General features: G+C 37.6%; 1 protein-coding gene across 1 annotated transcript; it reads right to left on the reverse strand.

The window, feature by feature from the left end:
• Positions 1–310: 310 nt before the first annotated feature.
• LOC137139094 (solute carrier family 26 member 6) lies at positions 311–18181 on the reverse strand. The gene is made up of 20 exons (XM_067525848.1): positions 17630–18181; positions 16689–16818; positions 15801–15940; positions 15485–15595; positions 14383–14558; positions 13829–13993; positions 13405–13557; positions 13202–13284; positions 12968–13115; positions 12766–12879; positions 12126–12203; positions 11680–11775; positions 11277–11383; positions 11072–11141; positions 10010–10102; positions 7080–7202; positions 6728–6874; positions 6282–6336; positions 4859–4986; positions 311–2807 (listed from the first exon to the last, which is right to left on the reverse strand). Exons 2-20 carry the CDS (start codon positions 16808–16810, stop codon positions 2784–2786), a joined length of 2133 nt encoding a protein of 710 aa, XP_067381949.1. The 5' UTR covers positions 16811–16818; positions 17630–18181; the 3' UTR covers positions 311–2783.
• Between the last annotated feature and the right edge of the window lie 327 nt (positions 18182–18508).

Below are 18508 nucleotides of genomic sequence, written 5' to 3' on the forward strand. Positions count from 1 at the left end.
TTTTGGGCTCCACCCCATGACTGACTTATTAGTTATTGAATGGTCTAACATGCTCACATCTAATCAGTCCTTTTCTTCTCCTGTCATGTGGTGAAGTGTGGGTGTTCAGTGGATTCACAATTGTGTAAAATTGATTGTAAGTGAAGTTGATGAAAACAATGAGGCAAAACAATAAAGTAATGAGCCCAAACCGGTTAAGATGTACCTTTTTAAAGCTGAGGAAGAAGAGCAAAGTTTGTGATCATTCTCAGTGTTGTCACAAATAATGACATAAAACAAAAACAAAGTTCATCTGTGTAACAGCAGCTGAGAAGGATTCTCAGCAGGATGCTTTTGGTGACCTCTAGTGGTTCAACGTCCCTCCACGCTGCACTGATGTAGCAGTGAACACCAGAGTCCAGATGTGTACAACTATATCACAATTAAAACTGTATGTAAATAAATTTTCATTTATTTTTATGAGATATAGAGTGTAACAGCAAACATATATGTAACAATACACCAACAAAAAATAGGTTCAGGTCACCAGTCCACAGGACTTTGTTTAAGGTGCTCATTCCAATTATTTTATCAAATGTACTAAAACATGGCTATGATACATCAATCATTCTTATTAAAGACAATAAAGAATTACTTATTTGCTGCTAATTTTCAAACACTTGTGTATAAGTAACTTAAAAAAGAATGATTATTATTTTAAAATGAACTTGTACATTGAGTGGATTTTTACAGATTGCTGCGATTTATAAATTACAATGCTGTCTGGAAAAACTTGTAAAACACCATAACAATGTTTCACTAAGGCTGTGTCTCTTACAGTTAATCTCCTCATTACTCTTGTCTGAGGTATGTATGTGGTGACTTTGTTTTTACCACACATTCATCGTTTAAAATAACATGTTTTTCCGTAGTCACAATATTTGTGCATCTGGCCAAAGGATGAGTTCATCAGCATATGTGATGAAATCACTCCTGGGTGTGGTTAGGCATCAGACTGGAAACATAAATCCTAAGAGGATTTTATAGAAATGCTGCCTTTTATCTAGATGTTTTCCACCAAAAGAAGTTGGCATCAGGACATTGTAAAACATTTAAAGTTAAATTTAACTTTTTTGTTTTGTTGTTTTTTTGCTGGGGCAACTGTGGCGCAGAAGGTAGAGTAGTCATCCACCAATCCAAAGTGTCCTTGAGCAAGACACTGAACCCAAACTTAGTTGCTCCTGGTGAGTGCTCCCCCATTGGTGTGTGTATGTGAGTGTGAATGGGTGAATGAGAACCAATAAAAAACGTTTTGAGTACCAAAGCGGTATGTAAGCCTAGACAATTTAAATTAATCCAACAAGGATCGTTGTTTTGTATCAGACAAAAATAGTAAATATAGTTTAAACAAAAGCCTCACATTGTTTTTGCATAGAATAAATATGTTTCAGGATGTTCCTCATCTAAGAAACACTGACTCATATACCTGGTTTTGTTCTGGTTGCAAATCTTTGTGGTGGAACACAGAAAGTTAATCTCTTCCCACTAGTCTAACTGCTTGCACACACACACACACAACCACACAAGACTAAGGATGTTTACTGTCCTCCAAAAATGAAACAAACAGCAAACAAGCAACTGAAATCTATTTTTATGCCTCAGCGCTGGCATTATGTTTTCAGGTTGTCCATCCCACTCTTGTAAACATGAAATCACACAAATGCCTTGAGGGAATTTCTTCAAATTGGCACAAACCTGTACTCGGACTTGTGGATGAACTGATTAGAACACGAGCCCAGAATAGATGAATCATTATTTTGTTCTGATATTAGTTTAAGACAAAAGAAAGATGTCAGGAGATGTTTGTTTTCACATGAATACTGACATGTTTATATTTTGCAATACATAGATTCCAAGTCTTCAAATATATACTGAATTTTTAAGATCAAGTTCATAATATTGAATTCTATCTAAATATTCACCCGTCTATGTGACTTGGGACTAAAACAGGCCTACAAAAATACATGCTGCAGTGCTATGTAATAAAGGAACTTCATTATGTTACATTATCTGTGCTTGAATGAGTCTAATGAGCATCTTCCACATCTGGCAGCAGAGCTGAACAGCTTTGTATGCCATAAGAATCACTGAACACATTTGTGGATATACTGTATATAGTGGAGTCGGAGTGTGAATGAGGCACCCAGTCGCAGTGAGACAGGAAAGCTGAACAGCCAGCATTCATATTTGAGGGATTAGTTTCATCAGTCCACATCTTTTCAGGGGTATTTGGAGATTTCCTGTCGTTGCGTCACCAAAATATCTGCAGTGGGAAATGCTTTAAATCCTAACTTTCTGTATCAGAACATAGATAAGCATGTGATTCAGTAAAACAGTATTTATTTTCAATATAAGTCTACAAACATTGATTGATTCTTTGATTTTAATAAATAAAACAATAATAGATTTTTGAAGTTAGTATTTGTCAGTATTTAACAGCAATGTCATAATATGAATTTAAGAAATTACAATACATTACAGAACACTCCTCAGTGTTAATATACTGCATGTGTATTGCTGTGTGCCTTCATATTTGTAGTCTGTTGTCATTTTCTGTATTTACATTCTTGTTGTTTTTACATTCATTCTTACTAGTTACAGTGTGTGCACGATGTGCAGGTTTGTGGTTCTACGTTTGTTAGACCGACAGCCATCTGAAGTGTGTCCCAGTTATCTAGAGCTCCGGGGACATAATCCTCAGTGACTGTCAATTCTTCATTAATTCCTCCATCAATGCTCAGGAATCATAAATGTGTCATTGCGAATACCTGTGAAACAGAAGGATGGGAGAGATCAAGACAAAGAAGAAGAACCAGGGCTGTGTCAAGAAGGACAGAAACAGGTAGAGACACATTACTGCCTGATTTTGAACTTTTGGGTCTAGTTTGGGTAGTACATGTACATAAATGCCGTTAAACTTCCCAATGACTTCCCCATATCAAAATATCTCTACTTCTAGCTGAAAAATGCCACCAAATGACATCACTTAGAGGAACCTTCAGTTCAGATTATGTCATGTTGTTGCTCATACTATGGAGTTTGTAATCATGGTCAATCTGCTTTTTCAGAGCTTCCCAAAATGTCATCATCTAAATTCCTAATGGTGAAAAACCCCTTCGGGTGATGTAATCCGAACGAGTTTTCACATTTACACCCTAAACTTAAGCCACAGAGAGCAAGTTGAAAATATGTTAAAATATGTTCCAGGTTTTAATTTTCTCTGCAGAGGCATGGAAGTCTGAGTAGATGTTAATTAGAACGTGTTGCCTAAAACTTTGGCTCAGTATGTCACAGCCTCAGACATAACAGTGAATGTATTTCTGAGTCAAACTGTTTAACATCGACAGTATCTTCACTTTGCACCATCTGGCCAATTACAGCATATTTCTTTAGTGTACTTCTGAAGTTAACATACAAATGTAATTGCATTCCGTTAAACTGAAATGCCTCTGCAACACTGAGCTTGTTGCTCATTCTTTAATGAAGTGAATTAAATTGATTTAAAAATGAATTACTTAGAGCTACGCTGTAGGCCAATATGTGTGAGGTTTTTGTTTTGACCAACCTCTCCTTTCTCTTATTTCCACATTTTTCTCTCTAAAGCAAAAACCATTTCCATGTGAATTATGTTCATAAAGCATGTATCTATTCTTATTGCACAGACCTCTTGACCAATTGCATGCTCCTTACACCATCCCCTCTCTTACATCCTGTATATTTTTGCATCCCTGTGTGTATCTGTAAGTGACTTATTTGCGTGACTTCCCATGAAAAGGCTTTGCACGTGTAAATTGTATTTCATGGATCAGTGCCACATCTTTGTTCTTTGTTAGATTTCTCCTATGGGAGCAGAAACATAAGCCACACACATACTGTAACTAAATACTAAAGCAGAACAGGCAGAAAAAAAACACAATGAACAATATGCAGAAGTGCCTGCGAGCGAGCACAAGTGTATAAACAAGATTAACACAGACACACACAAAGCCTGTGTGTTAAGGAAGAGAGTAATTTGCCTTCAGACAGAGACTGATGGTCTGCGCTGGGACATATAAAAAATGCTAAATTGTTGTCTGCATGAATAATATAGGTTTATATCAAAAGACAATACAGTATCTTAAAATATGATATGACTTTCACTTTAACACTGGACCTGTCCGGCAGCAGCGTTTCACGTGTCTACCGGACATCTCGCATCACGTCCATTAAAATTATTTTCATAGATCATCCCCACTCGCCACGCTGGTAAGTGAACTCAGTGGTTTTCACTGTCTCTTTGTATTGAAGAGGCGGACCAATTGAAAATGTGATGTTTTGCTTTTAAAAAATGATTTAATGACATTGCCACCAATTGCTCACGTGAACCACAGTCACATCCTACTCAGTTATCACTAAAACAAATTTTTCAAGCTGCACATTTTGAGTGAAAACATCAGAAAGGGCAAATCCCAGCAGTAGCCGCTTGCATCAGGCTCAAACCTCTGACCCTTGCCTACAGACTGGTCAACTCAACAGCATCTTCCTACCTGAACAACCTTCCTTCAGGTCTACAATCTGCTCTGGCTAAGAACAGCATTTTTCTGGACCCTACACCACACAGAAAAAGATCAGTGGTCCCACAATGATGCTACCTACAGTAACTCTCAGCCTCACTCCCAGTTTTCAATTGTTAAGACAGAACTTTTCTTCTGTTGCACAAAACAAACAAAAAATCCATCTTTGTTTCCTATGCAAAGGTTTATATAAGAACTGTAAACTTTTTGTAATTTTGTATCAAAATGCCTTGTGAGTCGAATGCACATGTGAGTGCTCACATCACCTTATCATGGCTCTGTGTCCTGGCAGACTGATAGTACAAAACAGCATCATGCACGGTGGAGAACAGACATGACTTTGTCACTTTGTCATTAAAGAAGCCTCCAGAATCCAGGTTGTCCACCACGCCAGCTAATAGGAAAAAGGGAGAGAGTTACAGATACAAAGAAAGAGTTGTGGAGGTAAAGTGATGGAAAAAGTGATCAGTGAGTGTGTGTACAACAACAAGTAAAAGAAACAGAGAAAATCAGGTCACATGCAGTGGACTATTTGAAGCACTTATGGGAGTTGTAGTCCTTGTATTAATGAAGCATTGTTACATTCCTGACTATATAAATATTCTTTGTAGTCCCTTCTTGAGCCCAAACACACAAAATAAACCACTTTCCTCATTACAGGCAACAGGCATCAACTCAATACAGCCAATTAAAGCTGCTGATCCTCTAAACTAAACTAGACGGCTCCAACCACTGTGCCCAATAAATCCTATTTCTCTAAGGAGACCTTTTTTTTCCATCCAACAAGTCGGATCTCCATGGGAATGTTAGTTTTATAAGAGAAAAACATATCCATCCCACCATACGTCAGTATTTTGTTTTACTTTTTAATTTATTAAAAGTGTTGCAATAATCCAGTTCTGCAGATTAGGCCTGGAAGAGTATTTTCTGCTAAACCAGCTACTGGCAGAACAACTTCCTTCTTAGAAACATTAGAAAAACAGCTAAATAAACATCCAGTGTTGTTGAATGAATACAAATTATGTTTAGCTGTGTGCATCAGGAACATGTATCTACAGTAAACATACATCTGTCTGTGTTAGGGTTTGTCAAACTGCCAGGGGATTTCTAACATCTGAATCTTATAAAATATAAATAAATATACAAAGACAAACAGGTTGAAGACAATCAACCAGCAGGTTATAGAAAATACATCGGAGATACAAGCACCTGCTAATATAGGTGCTCTGAGGTTGGTTTCCAATAGAGTTCTTTATTGTTGTAATTACATGTATCTACTGTGAATGCTAGAGCATTTCTAATGCAATGATATTATAAGCGTTATTATTATTCTTCTGACTTCCGTGTTCGTTTTTTTGGCGCTTAAATACTTCACCATACTTTCAGCTAGAAACACGTTCAGCTTATTAAGATAATCTGTGCAGCTTTTTAAAGCATTTTTCTCATACAAATGAATGGAGAGAGTCTTCAGCTCTTCTTTACCTTTGTCCTATTTCAGCTTTAACTAGTCAGGTTTTGCTTCAAAAATCCTTTTAGCACTGAAGCATTCATAGTGCATTTTCTTTTTCTTTCTATTTGGAAATGCTGTTTCTACTTTAAAACGAGTCTCTCTTGCATAACATATATAGGTATCATATAAAATACTTTTATTTTGCTTTTTCACTAGTCTAGTGATGTACATGGACTTACTTTGGCAGCCAGCAAAAACCACCTCTACACCAATTTCCCCATAGTCTTTCCGGATCTGAAACAGTCACACAAACACAGAGCAGACGCCAGATTATTGACTTATTTTCTTAGTCTGACAAGTCAATTTATAGAAAATTAAGGAGTTAATAAGGAAAAGGTTGTTTTTGATATAAACCAAAAACAACTATCTTAAATTTGGGCCCAGTTCATTTTCTATTTTTTAAGGTATTCCCTTCATTGGCTGTCGTTGTTCCAAAGATTTATTTTAAATAGTTGGTGGGTTCTATTTCAGATAACAGGAATGTAGAAATTCTTTTAAGTAACTGCAACCATATTTCAATCTTACATTTTTATTATATTTTTTTTCTATTTAATATTAATCTGTCTCTGTCCCTGTCTAATCTGTGTATATGTGTGATTGTGATTGTGATTGTGAATGTTCATACGTTGCGTAGCGTCTTGACTCCCACAGTATCCAAGAAGTTGACAGGGCTGAGATCAAGGATGATGGCTCTCGGAAGAGAGGGGTTGGGCTCAGAATCCATCTCAATAATGGCAATGTCCTTCTGCTGTTCTCTCTCTGGCTCCCCTTTCTGGACAGGAGGAGACACAGTGTAGAGAAATGCATAAGCCTATGTGACCAAAGGTCAAAAGTCAGTGAGACCAAACATTTGTTAAAAAGACATAATTTGGATCGTGTCAATCAAACAGGCTGAAAAGATAAAGAAAAATAAAATATTGTAAAAATAATAGCATCATTTAGCATCCGAAAACTGTCCTGGCTTTGGTTGTCTTTACCATATCTGCTGTCTTCTTCTTAGCAGCCTTCTTGTCTTTCTTGGCATTTTTGCTCTCTTTCCTCTTCCTTTTGGCCTCTAATTTTTTCTTTGCTGACAGGAACTTGGGAATGTCAATTCCACACTAAAACAAACAGTGATATACAATTATTCACTATAATAGTGAAATTAAAATACATTTCCTAAAAACCAATCACATCCTACTTCCTCCTGAAGGATTGATTATTGCAATGAACATTTTGTTCAGTGCTTCCTCCAGTATACAGTTTCCAGTCTTCTGCACTTCTTAATAAGCTGCATACAGTACATTTCACGGTTTTGAAACTAATGATAATAAAAACTAATTAAAATAAATTAAACTGTTAAAATGTCAACATTGATGTACATTTCCTAATTAAAAATGAGAAAACACATTTCAAAGTTAATCTTAAGGATAAAATGAGCTTAAATTTTCTTAACACATGGTGTTAGTATATATAGAAAAGTGTTTAGTTTTGCTGTGCTGGACTAAACTGCTGTTACTGTTAGCAACAATCTATCACAAGTCTATTACAAGTTACTATGCAGTAAAGCACATTTAGTAGTTACATCAAGTAAATGTGCTTTACTATTGAGTGCAACAGTCTCAGTGGCACATAAGTTTACTTCAGGCAGTTAATCCAGTTCAGTCAGTTGTCAACCTCAAAATAAACAGAGCAGGTCTGGCAAGCAGCAGTCTTAAGGAAGTTTCAGGGTTGTGGTATAAACACAAAATGCAAAATGAAATTTTCCCCCAACTTAAGAAAGTTTTTGGAGGGATACTTTGTTTTTCTTTTGTTTTAAACACTATGCATTTGTATTCTGTCTTGGAGTACCATTGGAAGAAAATCACTTGATTAGCATCACCAATCTATAGTCCATGAGTACACTGGGAGAGGCAAGAGGAATGACCTCACTGTACTTCAGTTTCAACACAGACTACATGTGTATCATTGATATCAGCTTAACTTGTTCCTGTTTAGTTTCCATAGGATGTGCAGTGGAAATAGTTTGCAACTGAAAATCTCTGCCTTCGAAAACAAGTGAACAACCAACAGATCCGTACAAACACAAAGGTCTGTCAAGTAGGTGGCTAAATAACCACTGCAAAAGATACTTTTTTAGCTCAGACAAGGTATCACTAGTCTATAATGACAAGTAGTGATGTCGAAGTACACATGACACATGATAGCTGACTCTGAACTCTTTTGAGGGCAGGCAAATAAAGCCAAAGGGAACACATTTGTAAATCAAATTTGCATGAACTAGTTTTTAAACTATGTGTGTTCCAAAGTAAGAAGTAATAAGCTGAGCAACCAGGAAATGCCCAGAAATTATTTTTAGATTTTCATAGTTCGTTTTGTAATTTGGATGCCATGACTAAAATGCCTGGGAACTGCAAAGAGGATCAGAATTAGATTTCCGCCTGTAAAACCTTCCTACTTCTCCAAAATGTATAGAAATTAGCATTGATGAGTTTGCTGGACATTTGCAGGATATTTGAACTCATCTGGACAAAGAATACTATAATAGGTGTTAACATTTGTGCAAAAACAATATGTGATTTGGTTGTAAAAACTGGTCTTGCTGCAGAACATGACAAGTTGATGCGTTTAGTATTCCCTTACACAAGCCAACCCACCACCTTAGGATCACCAAGTGATCCCACACGTCCCCTGCACTTTTTACTATTAATTCGTCTACATGACAAACTGACCAGTGCGGGTGAGAAACACTAATCATCCACATCCAAAATATACCAGAATTACTCTGGTTACAATTTATCACCTTGTAATCAAACCTGAAGCCTCTGCCAATCAACAGCAGCTCTATGAATGTTTATTTGTGCATCAAAGATAAGAAATAAAAGAGCGACTGTGTGGCTTTGACATGCTGCCATTTTAACAAATGAGACTTTCTATTATCTCCCTCCCTTATTCAACCTCTGCTTCTCCTCCTTTATCCATCTTTTGTCGTCTTTCTTCCACTTTCCCTCAATTTGTCTTCCTATTTATCCCAAGGAGGTGTGACAGAGGAGGAGCAGGAAGAAGGGAGGGGAGGGGGTGTTCAACAAAAGTTGAACAGAAGAAAGAAGAGGAGAGCATGAATGACGTTTGAACAATGTCTGTCATGGCTGTGATGTGTGAATTGGAAAAATGTCAGGTCAGTCATTAGTGTGTCAGAAATAATGTTTGTAAGCGAGGAGTTAATTGCATGGAAATTGTGACGAGGGGGATTGTTGCTGGGGCTGGTCGTTGTCTTTTTCTGTCCGCATTTGTGTGTGTGTAGCTGTTTATGGTGATATATTAAAATAAATTCAGGCTCGTGTCCATCATGATGTGTTTGTATGTGTGATACTGTTTTTTTGGGGTGCGGCTCCATATTGAACGGGAATGTCCTAACGTGTCTGAGTTAAAGAAAAATGTGCCTTATACCATCTTACAGTGAACCAGAGCACAAATTCCAGTAGAACCTGCTTTATTTCTTTTGAGTGATAACTCTCGTGTTTCCCATTCCAAGAAAACACACACACACACACACACACACACACACATAAAAAATAAACAGGCTGGCTGGCTTGACTGCTGATGGAGAGATTGTAATTCAGCAGTGGAAGTTTCCATGTGCCACATTGTGTCTGTTCGCTGTGTTTTTTGGACTTTTCAAACCTGCTTGTTCAAGAAGAGTCAGTATTGCTTTACTGAAGACAATACATTTGTGGTCGAACAAGATAAAAATAGTGGTTCAGGGTCCTATACGCTTTGCCATATTTCAAAGAGTTGCATCGTTGATTTCACAAATTCAATTCTAGTTTTCACTAAGAATTAATAAAAGTTCTTTGTGCCCTGTTAAAAAATGATCTGTTTTTAGACCTTAAGAGGGAGACGATGGTGTATGTGTGAGTGTCTTCACCTTCTTTCCCAGAGCATCTTGGTACATCTCGGCATTTGCAAAGTAGATGGTAGCAGACGACCGGAAAATAAAAATCCCTGGCACCTGCCTCACCTAAAATCAGTCAAATAACTACATTTCACATATCAAGGCACATTCTTCATAAAGAGTTAATACATCAAATCAGCTGAAAAGAAAGTAATGCTGGAACAAACATAGTAGCATAATTCTGCCTTCAACTACGGTCAGGGGTTATGTTGCATTGATGTTTTGTGGAATGACCATTCTTCAGTGTGCAAGTCACTTCAGCCAAAGCTGATACGAATCTCTTAGTCATAGCCTAAACATACAAAGTGGTGACAAATTAAAACATTTTAACCTTAAGGGCACATCAAAGCTATTACTGTCATCAATGAGCACACATACATATTACACATACATGTTAAAATGAAATTCTTTCCCTGCATTTAATCTATCGCAGCACAGAGGGAGCTAGAGCTGAGTTTCTCACTCACGGACATCTCACACTTGGTGGGAAGACTGGGATTTAATCCTGCAGACTTCTGCATCCAATCATGCTGCTCTACCCATTGAGCAACCAGGTCCAAACCAAAAAAACATTGTGGAAAAAAATCCAGATTTGCTGACAAACACCAACACTTGGCAGTAAAATCTTAATTTCAAATTTTGTTAATACTTTTTCCTACAATCATCTACTGAAAAGTAATTGTTTCACGTTTGGTGCTTCAGGATTCAGGAAAAAACCTATGAAAAACATGTTGAATTAATGCACAGTTACAACGACTTCTAGCTGTGCATGTGTGAATTTGAGTTCTTAATTTATTATTAATTCAAAATTTTTTTATACTTTAGTGTGTGCATCTTAAGAGTGACTTGAGAGTTGGATGGGAGAAGGTCTGCTATATAAAGTACTCACCCCAAAAAGCCTCCAGATGCCATCTGCTCATGTGAATCATTTTGCATATATTATTAAAATATAATTTGTATATTCTGGCCATGACTGGACCAAAAGTTCTTGCCCTCATGTCAGGATTGAGGTTATTTAAATATAATGTGTTGTACCTGATTGTAGTCCTCCAGTGGCCTGTAAATGTCAGTGTCTGGGAGCTGTCCTAACAGGGAGTATTTAGGTCTGCAATACACACAAAACAAAAGGCTGTACTTTGTAATTTGTTTAATTATTAGATGTGCGGTGTGGTGACTGCAAATACCACTGAATTTTGTGCTGTTATAAATAGTGGGTCTGTGGTATATGATATATTCTTACAGCTGTGTCCTGAAGATGACGGTGAGCATGGAGAAAACAATGGAAGAAGCCAGTCCCAAGTCAGGGTTGAACAGTAAGGTGAGAAAAAAGGTGGCCACCCAGACCACCTGGAGAAAAACAGAGAGCATGATCAGTAATACAACAGTGAGGAGTAAAATGAGAATACACTAATCCCTCATGCAATACAATACAGTATAATCCGTCTCAACAAAACTGCAATTTTCAGGTGTGTTCAGCCGCCCACACTTTTGCATAGCCGGTGTCATTGGTGTGTGTGTGTGTGTGTGTGTGTGTGTGTGTGTGGAGGAGTGAGAAACAACACTTTGGATACTGATGAGGTAGAAAAGTGCTGTAAGTGCAGACCATTTAAAGCGTTAGCATTTCTTATTTAAGACAAACTCACCATGTCCACTTTGTTGCTCTTCCACAGCGCTGGGATGTCCAGGAATTGTTTCATTATACCATGGAGGTTGACATAGATGATGGCAGCCAGTACTGACTATAACATCAAACATCGAACAGATTTTTATGAGGCACACCGGGTTTGAGTCTTGAAACTTGAGATCTTTGGATTTTTTTTGTGCAATAGGCTGCTAATAAATGGACAAAAGTCTTGGTAACTACACTACAGTACATACCGTGATTTTATTACTAATCTTCATGTCATAACAGCCTCTGCAACTACTGTATGTTCTTTTCATGTCAGGACAACTGCAGATCTTGTCCATATTTCACTCTGTGTTAAGGGCTGCTCAATCATTCCTACTCACACAATGATGAATGCATATGCTTACGCACACACACACACACACACACACACACACACACACACACACACACACACATTACCTTAGGCAGGTTTTCAAAGAGACTCCCAATCCACATAGTAATGAAAAAGATAACTACTGCTGATAGAGCCCCAGCAACCTGGAGTGAGGGGAGAAAGGGGATAGAGATACAATCAACAGATATCAAGGGAAAGATCAGAGGAGGAGGGAATAATTATATAAGAAGAATAATGTAGTGTCTAATAAAATAAATTGGTAGATGATTAAAAGAGGAGTCAAAGTACCATCATTTAAAGCCTCTCCTCTCCTCTGTAATGGGCTTTGGGTTCTGTCAGACTAAATCGGTTTACCCTTTAAGCAAATGTGCATTTGTGTAGGTGGATTTCACCGATGAGAGCGAAAATTGATTCCCTAAGTGTTTTTTAATGATGCCACTTATCACAGTAACATTAATTAAAGCTGCCTTTCTGCTACGTTTCACCTTTAAGATTGTCCATGTTTCTAGCTACAGGCAGAGCAGTGACAAATGATTTCATGAAACAGCAAGCATTTCTCTAAATGCATTTAGGTTATCACTGGTCTGTACCAGTTATTAAACAAAATCATTCATTAGCTGATGTTCATTTCTATATGAAGTCAGTTCACTGGAATACAAACGGCCTCTTTTAAGGTCAAACCTATTTTAAATAAGTGATACCAACCTGAGTCTTCCCTCCTGAACTTTCTTGAACCATAGTGCGAGACATGGAGCAGCTGATGGCGAAGCACTGGAAAATTCCTCCAATGGAGTTACTCAAACCGAGGGCAATCAGTTCCTAGAGGAGTAGAAACACTCAACAGTATTTATTTACAGAATGAAAACCTTAAACTACACCATTGTCCATATATCCAACGGTCACCTGCCTGGTTGCTGTCCACCTTGTATCCATATTTCTGAGCATAGATTCGGCCTAGTGAGATGAGGAGGCCATAGCCAACCACAGACAGAGCAAAGGCATCCCCGATCACCTCGCCAAACAGAGAGAAAGCTGGGAGAACAGGTGCCTGGATACTGGCAGACAAGGACAAGGAAGAGTGCATGAGAAATACCTCACCTTTTTTGTGGAAACACACATTTTACATTTTTGTGTTTCTCACCCAGAAGGAATCGTCCCAACTATGGCCACTCCATATTTCTGCTCCAAGTTAACTTGCCAGGAGATTATTGTACCAACAACGATCTGGACAAATTACAAGTAATGGGACACTGTATATTAGTGTTTGGATGTCTGCAGTATGTCCATAAACTAGCTGTCCATAGAGAATGGTATGTTTGTATATACTTATTCCTGTATACTCACCCCAATTAGCTCCACAGGTATAGGAACCGGTATTTTTTTATTCAAATACACATTGAGCTCCTTAGCGAGCATGAGGCCGATTATGGCGATGATACTGACCACAAGAGTGCCGATGTTTGTCTTCGGAATGAGATGACACACCTCCAATACAGTCTGAAAAGAAAGGAAGGATAAAATCATTTCTAAAGTCTTACACACAGACCAAAGGAAGAAGTGTCATCGTGGGTACCTGCATGGATACAAATGTGACTAATGTTACAGGTCAACAAAGGTCAAAACGTGCCACTGAGGAGCCAGAGGGAAAGTGTTGTGGGCACTTGCCAAAATTGAGAGTTAACATTAATCACTTGACATCAGACTTCGAACAGACAAACAAGTTCTGTTAGTTGTAATCGTACTTTAGTGATAACCTGTACTTTCTTACGTATATCAACGAGAACGGTCCGCTGTATCTATGAGGGCTGATGCCAAAGATGTATTTGAGCTGGGACACCATAACTTGGAAGGCTGCTCCTGTGGTGTACCCTCGAACCAGAGGCTCAGACAGGTACGTGACCACAAAACCAAAGTGGACCAGACCAAGCAAAATCTGCAGATTGAAAAAAATATGAGCCGAGTTCCCAGTAGCCATGCAGCAGGACACCATGCATGCAAATCTAATGATTATTTGAAATGACCACAAATCCAATTCACATTTGAATGTCATGAGTTTCTAAACATACTGGTAGATAACCTAAATAATGATGAATAAAGATTAATGAAGAGTTCTCCTTTATGTTAAACTTCAACTGCAAAGCATCCAGTTAATTCTCAGATGCATTTATGAGATGTAACATAAGAATGTGTTTGTTGGTATGGATGTATGGTTATGATTATGCGATATTTGAGCTGTGTATTTTTGATGTGGTGACCCTGTGATGCATTGCAACATTAAAAATCTGATAGAATAGTCATTTTGAATTGTTTTATTATATTTACCTGGAATAAACCAGACATGAAGGTGACAGCTGCAGCCACTCGGACCCTCTCTGCGTCCCTCAAGACGGTGTCCACTATACTCGAATTCGTCACATTGTCCAACATCATAAAGTTTGAATCTGGGGCTAATCTCTCTGTGACCCCTCCTATCATCACACTTATCACTGCATATGTTCCTAGAGCAGCCAGACAAAGTAATAAACACCATTTTTTACTGAGCTTCTCGATGTGATTGGTGAAGTCCAATGTGAATACATAAAATAAACAGCCCCTGGCGCAAAGATGGGTGAAATGATCAAAGTAGTTAACAAGTTATAAATACCTCGGTATTTTATTGGATCCACATTTGAACTTCAGGAAACATATACAATATGTCCAAAACATGAAATGCAATTTTAGACATTTATGCATGCTATGGTTCTTTCCCACATGTCTTACTGTATTACATGTTGGGGCCAAGCAGGATAAATAGTCATTAAACTTTCATTCTTTAGAAAAACTAACTGAAAAGGCTGGATGAAAAAACTATGCAATATCATCATGTATAATACGGGAGAAACATTTTTTCTCATCTTTTTCTAATTTTCTAATTCCCGTCTTGTGTATAAAATCTTAAATGACTTGGCTCTTCCCTCAGAGCGCTCTGTAAAGTAGAGTATAATATTTTTAAAGCCAAAATGAAAAAGTTAAAAAAGTTGCCCAGCTCTGTAGCCAGTGACCAGGGTTATTGCTATCCAATGTGTGTTTATTTTCTGATGGTGTTTCAGGTGTTGTGTTGTTTTGTATTGATTGTGATGATTGATTTTGAAGTGACCTGTAGAATGGGGGCTGCAAATAAAGAAATAGCTTTTAAGTAACTCTAAGATTTGTGTTGCATTTATGTTAATATTGCAAACAGTCAATTTTAAATCAACTTTAATAACACTGTCAAACAACTTTAAAAAACTTGTAAGCATGTCACAAAATATGGGCTGGAATTAATTCTCCTTTGATATGTCTATTTCCTATGTTGTTTCGGTTTCTTAACCTGCTCTTTCACAATTCACATTTCCATTCTTATCATAATGATCCACAGAACAGAGAGCAGTGCTACAATACAAACCGATTGAGATGTGCCTGGATGTGCCAAAGATGAAGTAGATGAGGATGGGGTACAAAGAAGAGTAAAGGCCAAAGATCGGAGGAACAGATGCCAACAAGGCATAAGCCATACCTGCAGACAGGAACATGACAGGATGAATCACATGTTCTGCGATAAAGCAACAACTAGGAAAATCTTATAAACACAGAAGGTAATAAGTTGGAGGGTCCTGTATTGGGAAAACACCACCCATTCACAACCTGCATTGAAAACAAAAGAAAACAACATCTTCCTTTATCTCTTCTACTCGATGCATCTTCTGAACCTCTGTCCTCACCCTGTGGCAGATGCATGATCCCCACACTGATTCCAGAGATCAGGTCACCCAGGGCGTTCTTTTTGATGGGGTACTGAGGCAGCCATGACAAAACAGGAACGCTGCTCAGCACGCAGCTCTTCACCCGGGGAGCAGAACACCTGAGTATGGGTGAGACACAGACGGTGATTTATGTAAAACCCGCTTCAGGGACATGTTTTGTCATGAACGTAGATTACAGGTTTGTTCTCACTGGAGTCTGACCTCTAGACCCCTTTGGTTTGTCCCACTTCGATGCCTGCTGATGACTTTTTTCTTCAAACAACAAAAGTTAATAAGTGATTTTTTTCATCGACTCAGTTTGTAAACAATGTCTTTAATTTTCAACACAGCTTAGTAAACTACTGAAGGCGTTACACAAGTAAACCATGTGTTACCAGGCCTGAGTGCATTTCATGTAATCGTTAAGAAAAAGTTGCCAATCACTGTTTCGATTTCTACTTTTGGCCTCAGACATGGATGTGGTCTTGTCCCTGTTTGTGTAGCTCTGGTATGTGTTTCATCACAATAAATGACATGAAAATATTTTATTTACTCGTTATGTCTGTCTACCTGTTCACAGCCATTTTGACATGCATATTATAATACTCTAAACAACATAGTACAATTTAGACTTTTTAAAATGTGGTTTATGTTATGAAGATGCAGGACTTAGAGCTTGAGCTAAAATGTTTATCTAAAACATGTTGCATTAAGCACGTAGTGTAATATTAAGCACAAAGAAAAATAAGTTATTACTGCAGTTGTTGCTGTGGTTATGCTTTGATACAAAAACAAAATACACAAGAGAGAAGATGTGAAAGACACATCATTTAAGCTGAACTACAGACCAGACAAGGGGAACTTTACCTCATTGCCTCTTTGACCTTCTCGCGCAGAGACATTTTGGAGTCAGACTTTTCTGCCCTCTCATTCACAGCTACTTCATCCAGGATCTCCCTGTGGATGCTGTAGCGTTTCCTTTCTGCCATGGCTAAAGCTAGTTGGAACATACAAAAAAACTTTCAAATACAGAAAACCTGCAAATATACAGAAGTTATAGTTTAGGGTTAAATAATATAAAGACATGTTTTAATTTTTAATTTTCTTTTTAAACTTAAATATGTCAAAGGAAACAAACAAAACAAACGACAAATTTTTAAGATCATTCAATAAGACATTCAAAATCCTCTGCTTTATCTTTATTTTAAAAGTTGCTTAAAACAAGATCTCTCGGATGTCACCATGATGCTGCTTCTCATTCTTCATGTGCTGGATGTTGTAAGCATGCACATCACACTTCTTTAAGTTACTTATTAGACTGAGATTAACTTCCTAAACGTTTGTGATGTCACAAATGGAACCCAGTATTGCACCGGTTTCCATTCATAACTTTTCAAGTGTGTCTCAAAAAAACAGTCATGAACACTGAAATACTGTAGCTTTTATTTGCTGTCACCATTACCCTTGTTTACACAGTCTTTTAGCTTTCCATATTTTATGTGCAGACAGGAAAAGTCTTCAACGTCCAAATTGGTTTTACAGTTTTTGAACATCGTCTCTTGTTAAAAATTTCCTCTATATTTATTTTCATTCCATAACAAATGAAGAGAGAAAGAAAGAGGCAAAAAATATTTCATAGTCAAAGTACATTAACTTTGGAATAAATACACTTATTTTTACCCTATTTTTAATACAACTTTGTAATGTAAAACATCAGCAAACCATTTTTTGTGGAAGGAAAATAAAAAACATTTGACATGAGATCAAAATTTGAAACATTGGATAATAAGTTTAGTGTTAGAGCTTACTCAGAAAGATGTTATTTTATGTCCAAACTCCAAAGGTTTGTGGCTTTTATCAATAAAAAGGAAGTTACTGAAGTCCTGAGATGCAAGTTTACTCTAATGCTTCGTCTTCTATCCGGATGTCTTTACTCTGTTTTTCTACTTTAAAACAAATAGATCTAATGCCAAATCTTCCACCTAAATATTAATAAAGAATCGTTCAATCATAAGATGACATTCTCTTTTTAAAGAATGAAACCAGCTGTGGTCCCCGGTCTTCAAATGAGATCCCAGTCAATCCAAGTGGTAACAGGCCAAAAGTTAGGATGTTGTTCTTCTGCTACCAACAGATGAAGGTTCCTTTCTCCTCTCTATCTCAGTTGTCTGAAGGTAAGAAAGTCACTGTCTATGTTGCAGCTCCACTGCTGTGCCTTGGAGCCTTTGAGACTGTGGAGAGGAATCTTGATATGAAATAGACATTGTTGAGGAGACAGAGGGCAAAGTTCCACACCGTACGTGCAGCTCCCGCCTCTGTTTGGAAACAGAAGTGGAAGAACTTACAGATGAATGTGCAGGATGTACTTGTTTTATCATTTACAGACAGCGTTAGTGCACTCATTTGGTATCTACAAGCGCTTTGAAAATGTACAGTGACCACTGGACCAGCAGTGAAGTGAGATATACTGTACAGCGAGCCACACAAACTTAAAATGATAGTTTGAAAATAATAACAACAGACTTAGAATTTATGCAGCATATTTACTTTAACCAGGTGGGTATCGTCTGTTTTATCTTATTTGTGTGTTGTTATTTTGTCTCTTCTCTTGTATGTGTGTAATTAGATTAGTCAGCTATTTCGCCCCATCAGGGTGGTTCCTGTTCATTTGGGATTACACAACAGCA

This window comes from Channa argus, chromosome 13 (genome assembly GCF_033026475.1).
Source record: "Channa argus isolate prfri chromosome 13, Channa argus male v1.0, whole genome shotgun sequence".
In the NCBI taxonomy this organism is placed as follows: domain Eukaryota; kingdom Metazoa; phylum Chordata; class Actinopteri; order Anabantiformes; family Channidae; genus Channa; species Channa argus.

Excerpts from the sequence above, each read along its gene's own strand:
- LOC137139094 (XM_067525848.1), bottom strand. The coding sequence starts at position 16,810 with ATGGCAGAAAGGAAACGCTACAGCATCCACAGGGAGATCCTGGATGAA. Across the intron at positions 13,558-13,828 it reads GACCGTTCTCGTTGATATAC|ACTGTATTGGAGGTGTGTCA; the intron begins GTAAGAAAGTAC and ends CTTTCTTTTCAG. Across the intron at positions 2,808-4,858 it reads GGACACAGAGCCATGATAAG|GTATTCGCAATGACACATTT; the intron begins GTGATGTGAGCA and ends TCTGTTTCACAG.